The sequence below is a fragment of the Typha latifolia genome, chromosome 11, assembly GCF_019914945.1.
Source record: "Typha latifolia isolate L0001 chromosome 11, TyphaL0001v2, whole genome shotgun sequence".
Classification (NCBI taxonomy): Eukaryota; Viridiplantae; Streptophyta; class Magnoliopsida; order Poales; family Typhaceae; genus Typha; species Typha latifolia.
The window spans coordinates 5,235,894-5,247,242 of NC_133096.1; the positions used below are offsets into that span (position 1 = coordinate 5,235,894).

The following is an 11,349-nucleotide window of genomic DNA, read 5'->3' on the forward strand; positions in this document are numbered from 1 at the left end:
ATAGTAGTGGTGCATGCCGCATATACAAATTAAAAACAATAAATTATGGAAGGTATAATCTAAGAATATGAAAATAAAAATTTAAGTGCATAATAACCATCAAATCTAATGAAATATAACCATAAAAAATCAAATCTAATGCAATATAACCATAATATACTCAGACAATCTTAGAGGAGAAGGTACAGAGAAAACGATAGGGGATGAGGGGGAGAGGAGTGCAGCTGTGCAGGTGACTTCCGCTATATAAAAACATTTAAAGTGCTTCTTTCTTTAAGTTGTTTTTTTTTAAAATTATTTTTTGTTAAAAAATATCATCTAATAAAATACAGGCGTTCTGAGGATTGTTTTACCTTTTATTTAGAGAAAAGAAGAGAAAATTGTGAATAAAATGATCATTTAGTATATTAAATTGAAAAAATAGGGGTGATCATATAGTGGGATATTTGCAAAGGTTAATTTGGTTTTAATCAACTCCCTAGTCCAAACTTTATGCTTACAAACAAAGCACAGTGTACAACATGAAAATTAATTTTTTTGAGCTCCTAATTATTCAAAAGAGATAGAATTACATCTTAGTTGGATTCTGATATTAGGCAGACACAATAAAAAAAAAAAGAGTGAAACAGTGGCCTTCAAAATAAGAGAAAAAAAGAAAAAAAAAGAGAGCAATGCAACTGACAATGCTAAAGATAAAGATCTACATCACTTCTTTTGTATTTCTTTCTTCTCTGCAAGGTTGATGAAGTTTAATAAGAAAACAACAAAAATAAAATGAGATCAGACCATATAGGTTCACAGGTTGAAAGAAAATTCACTTCCAAGTTCTCAACAAGCAAAACTGAGACAACCCGGATAGATCAGACTATTATACATGGTTAGCTCACATGGACAACTGATCAGAAAGTATACATCCATGCAAGTGCCAGAATACTGGAGGTCATTGTCTCAATGAGACTGCAGTTCTTGAAGCAGAGGACCAAGCTTTTGAGCCCCAAGATACAAGGCATCCACTAAAACAATAAGTCCAATCTGTAATTTCCAAACAAAGTGTGATCAAGCTCCCTTTAGAATAACAAGGTCAGCTGATAATTAATTTTCATTGTCGAACAGAAATTACCAAACGGCCAGTGAAGACTAGTCGGTAACCCAATCCTTCTTTTGCAGCTAAAGCGCGTTGCTGATCAGTCCAACTGAAATTAAGGGATTAATTAATAAATAAAGCAAAGCACACAATTTAGGATCCCTGCAGTGGTTTCTTTTCATATTTCTAAACAATATGAGAACTGTTACTATGCCTCCATTAGCTCTTTACCATATAGAATTTGGAATCATGCACTCTGCTAATCATCTTAAGGATAGAGAAATAGATAAGTTGAAGTATTTTGATTTTTAAGCGCATGAGATGGTACCCGAAAAACTCGGAAACTCCACCAATGCCAGCAAGCTTGAATGGTTGGGGACCTTCCCGTTGAAAATCCTGTTCATGAAAAGGCATCCGAGTGTCAAAAATTCGATGAGAAAGTATCTTGTTCCAATAAAAGAAAAAGAAGAGAAGCAGAAGATATATCTCCCTCCTCAAATATAAATGGACATTGCTGCATTTTTCATCTTCCTACCTCTTCTTCAGCAGCTTCCAAACCTCCTTGTACCCAGAATATGTTTCGGAAACCAGCACTATAGAGTTGTTCACAAGCAGCAAGAGATCTGCAGAGTATCAAGCAAATTTGTGAGACAACTGTTGATTGACAAAACTACAGATTTATAGCAATGCATCTAGCTCCCATTACACATAGAAAAATGAACTCAAAAGGGAAATAGAAAAAGAAATGACAAAATTATGCTAAGATTAACTGTTTTATTGGTCACCCACCAAATATGAAGTTGCATCTCTGGCTCTTTAGGAAAAATGCAAAATCTCACAGAAAGAACCAATATCACTTGTATGCCCATGATAGATTGTCATTAACAAGTGGGAGACAAACTCTAAAGTTTACACTATCGGAAAATGCGTGAAAGATCAGGTGATGATACCTCATATGCATGTTGTGCTTTTAAAGTGACAATGACTACCAATAAAAATCTCCTTACACTGTGAGCAATTTTTAAGTTAGATTTATACGAGTGCAAGCTTGGGCTTCATATACATACCATACATAATTAGTAAGGAGCATTGCCGCATGGATGAGACATTCTTGTAACTGTAGTTGGGGTTCTCTAAAAGTAATGAATGGATTCTTCTTTTCTTCATGACAGAATCACAAGTTTGAATCACAATAAATACGAGAATAACAAATTGTAAACAGGTGCTTGAACCACAGCACAAAATACAAATCTATAACAGATTAGTTAGCTTAATAAAATGCGTTGAAAACCAAATAGGCCAAGATCGAAATACTTAAGGTTTTTAGCATCATGAAAGACTAGAAGCTTGAAATTCAAAGGTCTATATTCCAAGCATTTATCTCATCAGCACGACTTATCAATTTGCTAATCATTTTATAACAAAGTGTAGACCTACTATAGATATTCTCCAAGTCCTGTTGCCTAGATCTATCTTTTGGCTTATGTCAAGAAGGGCCTCTTGGAAATACATCTAATAGTGGAAGTATTAGATCCTCAATCATCTCCAGCAAGGAGCTTAGTCCTAAGAACTATCATTTGTGTCCTATTACTTGACTACCAATTATTCTAAATATAGATGATCTCAAACGAGGGTTGTTTCCGAAAATGATGCAAACTAGCCAGAACGGATCGTATCATGAGTGCATTGGATTTGATAAATCGAGCCTATTTATCTTTTAATTAATTCATGTTTATATAAGTCATTAAGACAAGTCTAGTTAAGTCATGTAAGTCACTAAGGCAAGTTCAATTAAATCAAGTATGCCACTAAGACAAGTTCAATTAAGTTTAGTAAGCCACTAAGACAAGTTCAATTAAGTCATGTAAGCTACTAAGGCAAATTTAATTAAGTCATATAAGCCTTTAAGGTAAGTCCTAATTTGAGTCGTATAAGCCTTAAGGCTAAGTCCGAGTAGGACTTATTATATCTGACTTCTATATATCAAGGGTTAGGCTTCTTTGTTTAGGAATCCAAGCATCTAAGCATTGAGAATTAATTGAGTTTAGTTATTTTCTTATTTACCATATTTACCATTTTATCGTAACTATTAGGTCATCTTTACCTTTCTAGGAATAGATTATAACCGTAGAATCTTCAAAGCTTCCAAACCCTAGCTACCACCTTCCTCCAACAGCCACCCTACCCTACGACCGTCCATCACCACCCTCTGCCATCCGCCACCCTCCGTTGACCGCCGCAATGTTGGATATTTACTGTTCTGCCCTATTCTGACCTATCTCCACTGTTTTATTTTTAACTTTTCATCATGACCTCCGATTTAGGTGAAACTAGAGCCATTAGAACCATAACTCACGAGGCTACTACTATCAATGGTTCGTAACATTGGTATCAGAGCCGACGTTCCTCGAACAATGGTGAACACGTGATTCAAAGCTAACCCAGGGGAGATCGCAGCTATAGAGGACCAAGAACTCGTCTCCATTCCTGTGGAGATTTCCTCGGCACCACCAGCAACCCCGATGATGAGCCACCAGGATGGGTGAAGGCGTTATTCAAAGAACTTTCAGCCGAATTGAAGGAGAACTTGAAGGAGATTCAAACTGCCCTCAAGTACTCATTTCAGGCTTTGACAGAGGTCCTACTAGCCGCCCTCCACCTCCTTGCACCACCAGTGCTGTCGATCATCGCGGAACCAACCTCCCGACAGCATAAAAGTCCAAACCATGAGGGAGGAGAAGTGCCCACCCAAACCGCGACCAAAGCACCACCTCTGGCTGTTGTGGAGCTCCTACCATCTCTACAAACTGTTTCCACCACCGACGTGATGCAGGAGTAGCCCCCAGCGAAAGCCCCGATCATGGTGGAAAATAAAGGTCGAAATCCTAGTCCTCCATCAATGGTGATCCAGACATTTTCAATCCAAGCCACCATGTCAGCACCTTCCTTGGACTAGCCACACCCGAACCATGGCCTAAATTGCATGCGTTAAGACCTTGACTCGAACCACCCATAGCTAGGATTTGGTAGCCAACCCTAGCTAGGGCGGACTATGGCTCAAACCAGCGAGCCCTAGAGAAGAAACCACCATGGGGCCTCCTTTCACGTGGTAGATGGGACGCACAAAGAGATCGAGGATATAAAGTTCGACAGCGAACAAAGGTTTGGAAACCACCATAGACACCTTAAGGACAAGATATTCGAAAGCATGGTGGATTGGTGCGAACTGGGTCAAATCAGATCGTATCATGAGGGCATTGGGCTCGATAGATCAAGCATATTTATCTTTTAATTAATTCATACTTATGTAACCCCTTAAGGCAAGTCTAGTTAAGTTATGTAAACAACTAAGCCAAGTTCAATTAAGTCAAATAAACCACTAAGACAAGTTCAAATAAGTCATGTAAACCACTAAAGTAAGTATTAAGTCATGTAAACTACTATCTAAATTTTTATAATTTTCTTACGTTCGGATCTATCCAGATATGGCTCGTAACAAAAAATTGCCAATCAATAATTACTAGTAGTATAAGGCATGATCACATGCAAGATCACAGCTAAATAGAAAAGGAATCTACAATATCTATAACCAGAGCAAGTCCTGATACTATCCTGCTAACAATTTGAAGCCATAACAGGGGCAAGGATTTATTGTCAAGTCAACCAAGGAAAATATTGATTAGGCATTAGTGTACTTGGAGATGTAGGGAACTTGAGATAAGCAAGTCATAGGATAAAGCGGAATCAATGTTGTGGCCAATTAACCTAGTTGAACAAAGGGTTAAAATCAAGTTGCTGAAGCCGTAAGGTGTTAAGGTTGATCCAAAACAATGATCACAATCATGAATTTGTTACTAACATAGAAGATGTTTGCTTTCCATGGTCTATGAGCCCCTAAAGTAAGTTGGATATCCAACACACCATTTTGTAGTATATCAGAAGTTACTGAAATAGACTACAAGAAAACAAGACAGGTTTCACTGGAGAAGTAAAAGACAAATCTGATAATGATGAAGTAAACTGTTGCATCAATTTCGTTGTTAACTTTACTTGCACATTGCATCTCACCGAAAAAGAGAGGTGTGCATATAAATATAAATATATATAGATAAATTGGCCACAAATCAGACCTTTTCATATTACTAGAAACAGCTAATTAACAGTTCTGGAATTTGAACAACAAGACAACATCTTCAGTGAATTCTTTAATAAACTGAAAACATTATTTAAATTATGGACCAAGTTGAACATTAAATTATTATATATCTTTCAGTTAATTGGTCATATATTTACAATTGTAACTGGTAAAAGAAATGTATTGACAGCAATTGGAACTGTCCAATTCTACCAGAAAATCAGAAAAGGGTGGTTCATAATCACAGGACTAGAAGAATAGGAAGAGAGGGTTTCACAGAAAGGAATCTCAAGAATGCAATATGGGGAGCAAACAAACAAATTTCAATATAAGAGCACTAGTAGTTATAAGGACAAAGTTGAACATTACATTATTATATATCTTTCAGGTAAAAGAAATGTATTGACAGCAATTGAACTGTCCAATTCTACCAGAAATCAGAAAAGGGTGGTTCATTATCACAGGACCAGCAGAATAGGAAGAGAGGGTTTCACACAAAGGAATCTCAAGAATGCAATATGGGGGAGAAAACAAACAAATTTCAATATAAGAACACTAGTAGTTATAAGGAAACATGCTCAAAACGACATATTCTCCAAAAATATATATCACCAATAAGAAGATTTGAACATACTACCTCAGTCCTTTCTGGCATGTGACAATAATGTCTGTATCTTTGGGAAACTTCTCCTCAACTTTTGATATGAAAGTCCTAAACCAGTATAGTTTAAAATTGGCATCTTAGGTCTCTCTAAGCAGTAATTATGCATGGTGTATTATGAAAAACATACTTATCATATGCCAGTGTAGGACTGCCACTCCACCACCCTCCTGTTCAACATTTACCATAAGATTAAGCATTTTAATACTTAAGTGAAAATGTTAGAGAAGAAATAAAGAGCTCATAGAGCTCTGCTGAAAGGAAGTTGAGGCAAAGGAGTCCAACGCCCAGAATGGAAATCATGTGCATTGTTTCATATATATAGGACATCCTGTTATATTGTGTTTAGCTGCACTATGATTTATATACCAATAGTTTTGATCTCAGATAGTAAAATCTATGTTCCTTCACATTTTTATCAGAAAGAAATTTAGGGAATTAAGTTGTTGATTGTGGTAGATTAAGACGGGATTGCCAACTTACGGTCTGAGAGTGGGTTCAGGAAATTTCAAAGTCAACCAAGTTTACATATCTTTCAATCTGTAGATCCTGCTAACTGTTGCCTTTTCAAAATGACTGTTAAATGTCTTCAAATTTCTTGATTCTTTTTTACCTCTGGTCATACTTAGGTGACTCATTACTATCAGTAGAACAAATATTTATAAGCTCAGAATGCCTTTTCCTCTCTACTTATTTCAAAGATACGTAAAATACATTGAATTTTTATTCTGGCTCTCTGCTAACTTTCTATGATACTCATTTAGACTGCTTTGCTAATCTTTTTGCCCAATTCTTTTTCCATCATGTACATTTTTTGACTTGACTGTTTACATTGTTTCTTTGATGAATTGAAAAGAAAGAACTACTACATCATTATCTGTTAAAAATTATAACATTAACTATCAAGATTTTCAGTTCATTCAAGAATATGCAAAATTAATAGCCTAAGAATAAATAACTTGCATTCTAAATTTCTAATTCTTCTTATTGTTGATAAAATAGATGAAATATTCACAAAGAATACAAGATAATAACAAACGTTCCTATGAGCTTAGTTTGCAAAAGAGAGTGACCTGTTTGAAAAGCATACAACTAAATTTCCCTAGTCACTTGCATGAAGATATTAAAATTTGCATTCAACGCGGTTTACCCATAATCTGTAGGGTTGATCAAGAATACAGGGGTAGATTGGCAAATACATGCTATATTAGATTGTTTGACAGGGAAGAAATAGAAAGGGCAAGCAAGAAGCTTCATATTAGGGGACTGCTTTTTAATTTGTCGAAGGACATAAAAGATTAAATCCAGAGGAATTATACAAAAGCTAGAGTTTTATTTTTAGGAAACTTTAATACGGCTACTATATATTCATTGTCAAGCAGAAACTAATGTTGCATCCATCATATAAATAGGATATGACGGAAAATTGTTTCCACACGTACCCATAACAAAGCTTGTGATTTTCTTGGAAAGGGCTCCAAAATCAGCTGGATTATCTATGTCAAATATGGGTATCCAAGCGGAGCCTTTCACCCATGCCTACAAAAAGAAGTTCAAGTTGATATGAACACAAGTGAGAAGCAATGTCTAAAAACACACAAAAAAAAACTGCATAAAATTATTGATCTACTCCATAAATGGATACCTTGTTGCGCTCATTAGAAGGACGAACATCAAGTAGGATCTTATTTGAGAGTTGAATTGCATAACCTGCTTCTCTTGGTAAAAGAGCCTTAACTTTCTGCTCCCTAATCTTCAAATACATCACAACAAAATAAACAATAAAGTTTATGTACTTATTTACAATTATAAGAATCACACACTTGTCAAAGGTTTTCACTTTCAACGTTGCACAACAGATCAACACAATAGGAATATGATGTGATAGTAATACAATTGCACAAACATTCACATTACCCATTTGTCGATATCTCTTTCTTTTAATAATCGCATTCTCAAATCCAAGAAAAGAAGAAGAAAGATAAGAGCAGAGATTAAATTAATATTAACACTAAAAAAAAGATTATAACAAGTAGAATAATACCAGAGTCTCCCATCTCTTCCTAGCTGCAGCCATCTCCTTAGCCTGCCTCGTCTCCTGCTCTTCTCCACCCATTACAGCTCCCATCCTAACAACCGCACACGACCTCTGATACCAAAAATTCAACACCGCAAGATGAATAATCCCTCTTTCTAACGAAGACCCAATTGCCAAAAACTCACTAATACGTGCGAAGAAAGAAAATTGAAGAAAGAAAACAAGATAACCACCTTGGAATCCAACGAAGAGCCCCTCTGGACAATGCTCGGGTTGTAGAGCACCCTGCTGCCATTTTTAGGGTTATCTGACCTCCGCGTTGGAGAGGAGAAGGTGATTGCGGAGGTGACGCTGTGGCCAAGGGCTTCCATCTTTGATGGCGTAATATAATTCAAGCAGGCGCAGTGGATTTATTGTTCGGTTCTACACTTCCATGTCAGATATGGCTCGCTTCCTTTATCACTTCGGGATTCTGGATTTGTTTTGTTCTTATTGACTCACATTGTGACTCAATATAGGACTCATTCTGACGTGGCATAATTTGGCCTTGCACTGAAATAGAGAAGGGAGCAACGCTAAGCTATGTTATTTTAAAATGGTTAAAATTATGAGTTAGGCTCCATATTTTATGTTGAAAAGCTTAGAAAAGTCTTAAATGTGTGAAAGAAAGGATCACGTTAACATATTTATCCAATCAATTATTATTCTGCATCACTTTCACTCTTTCAAAAAAAAAATGGACAGCTGCACTCCTAAACTATTTATATCTATCGTCGAGTCTTCTCAATTAATATTTTATGAGAATTTCCAATATAAATAATGTAATTTTTTTTAACTAATTTAATATATAGATAAAAAAATGTCTTTGTCTTTCTTCTATATCCTTTCATCTTCTTCTTAAGTGGTATGATATCTATGGCAACTTCTTCAAATATGAGATTTTAAAATAGTCTTTTTAATTCTAAATTTTGCTTCTAACAAAAGAGAAAATCAATAATTTGAAAATTCTATTTTCCTCAAGAAGCTTTTTTCTACTAAAGTGAGAAGAGTTCATTAGTTTATTTGCTTGGAGTTTAACTACCATATACTAAATTAGGAGAGGAGCTTAAAAGATATCGGATACATATACTACCTTCAATGAGTGATTCATATGGAGTCAAGGACAGCCAACGACGAGGAATTTTCTTTTACTATGTAGTTCATCAAAGAGAAAAATTCAATCAAGAGAAGAACTTCAATCAAAACCTGTCCAGAATAGGTTTGTCAAAAAAGCTCACTAAACTCGTGAGGCTCGTGAGCTTGGCTATAACTCGGCTCGAGCTCTAAATGAATCGAGCCGAGCTAGACTGAGCTCACTCGAGCTTGGCTCGAATTAGCTCAATATATATTATCTATTTAAAAATTTATAGTAATATATTATAGTACAATAATAATGCACTTTAATCTCAAATAAGATGATATGAGTTCAAATCCTAAATTTTACATGTAAAAGATTACTTTTTAAAACTGATTGGATGATATTTAGTCCCACTGTAGAAAATTAAGAGTTAGAAATCATCTTTATATGTGGACAACTCTCAAAATGTTATATTATTATAGCTAAAAAATAAATACATAATATTTTTTTTAAATCGAGCTAGTTCGATAATATTATCGTGTCAAGTTGAGCTTATATTATTAAGTTAGTGATTTTTGTGCCGAACGAATTGAGCTCATCTCGCTCAAGCTCGACTCGTTTACACCCCTAGTCCAGAGTATGATAACAGTGATTATAAGAGAATTTAATATTGCATTTGGTAGTGAAATAGATTGATTCAAGAGACTAATCAGACCCGTAATTTTTTTCTCTTCATTGAAGGAGGTTTTCTAAATTCATTGTATCTAAATTATTTGGTGTGTTTCCTATTATGTTTTTGGATTTGTTTTTTTATATTTTCTACTTGGTTTTGGTCTTCTAACTTCAATTCAGATTTAGTTTTTTTTTGAACTATTAGGATTTTACCTTTTTTTTTAGTTTGCCTCATATTTGACTTTCCATATCTTCTTTACTTAATCAGTCTTAGTTTTCTATATTCCGTTAGAAATTTCACCTATATAAAGACATCAAGGGAAAGCTTTAAGTTGGGTGAACAAGTGTCTATAAAAATGAATAAAGTCCTCTGGTGGGCATACTGAGAGCCACCTGGAGGTATAGAGCATGTAAGATACACATGTGGTGCAAGATGAGAAAGAAAGTGCCATGGGGAGGCTGTAGGGAGCCAATACATAGATAGCTGTAAAATGCGATAAAAGAGTTTTATGTGTTGTCTTATATTATTTTTTTTGTACTAGTCAGTAGTATATTTATTCGCGATATTTTAGAGTGTATGTACTTTGTATTTTGCATAATAAATATATTGTTGCTCTTATCATTTTTCTGTTGAGAGAATTTTCTATATATACATTTGTGCTTGAGTTTATTATAATTATTTTATTCTCTTTTGGCGAGATTAGATTACAAACAAAGTGTAGAAATACCACTAATGTTTGATGCTAGGCTATGTAAAATAAATGGTATCAAAGTTAAGGGTATGATAAATCCTAATATGTGGTATCAAATTTGATAGTTCAATGATATTGTAGTACTTTCTTAAGCAGTTTAGTGTTGCCAATTTGGTGGCTCCAATAACCGTGCAAATTCTTTTAGCTCTAATAACCGTGCAAATTCTTTTAGAAAACTTTTGGTAATGCAACTAAATTTGTGCATATAAAATTATAGTATAAACTTAGTTATACGTAATAGAGAAAGAGTCTTGCTTAGGACTAGGTACATGGAATTGATGTATAGGCTAAGACGAGTAGATTTGTGGTGACACATGAAGAGCAATTTTTTTGAAAGCATGAAAGAGCTAAAAATCTTGACACTAATAAGGTGATTGAAATAGAAATTAGGCATAAGGCTTGGTGGTTAATAAAAGATTGGATTTGATACATGAGTTGTGTTGTGATGGTGAAGAGGCCAAGTGGAATTAGATGATGTCAAGCAAAAGATGATTCGTCAACTGTAATAAAGATTTTCTATTGAAGTACAGCAGTCAAAGTAAATATGACGACAATGCTGAGATAGGAGATCACTAAGCAAGGGATAGTCTTTTTCATGAGTTAGAGGAGGAGATTTTTGAATTAAGACTCTTAATGATGAGTTCTAGCCTGCTAATTGAGAAACCTAATTTATTTGTCTTTTGATCTTCTTAATGAAGTGGGATGTGGTGAGAGCTATTTTAGTTAAATTAGGAGATTATGAAAGATTTCCTAATGTGATTAGGAGTGTACTCTAATTTGACTAGGGAAAAGATATAGGCTTTGAATGCTTATATAAAGACATAGAAGTAGCCTTTTAAATAGCTAATAAATATCTATAAGCCCAAACAGAGTCTTGTGGTCAACACATT

At 34.9% G+C, this 11,349-nt stretch overlaps 1 protein-coding gene across 1 annotated transcript; it reads right to left on the reverse strand.

Annotated features, from left to right (window-relative positions):
* Nucleotides 1-687: 687 nt before the first annotated feature.
* Nucleotides 688-8,403, reverse strand: LOC140798192 (rhodanese-like domain-containing protein 11, chloroplastic). The gene is made up of 10 exons (XM_073151957.1): nt 8,152-8,403; nt 7,925-8,029; nt 7,526-7,633; nt 7,323-7,419; nt 6,011-6,050; nt 5,857-5,931; nt 1,620-1,707; nt 1,413-1,480; nt 1,121-1,193; nt 688-1,032 (listed from the first exon to the last, which is right to left on the reverse strand). The coding sequence occupies exons 1-10, from the start codon at nt 8,287-8,289 to the stop codon at nt 949-951; spliced, it is 876 nt and encodes a 291-aa protein (XP_073008058.1). The 5' UTR covers nt 8,290-8,403; the 3' UTR covers nt 688-948.
* Between the last annotated feature and the right edge of the window lie 2,946 nt (nt 8,404-11,349).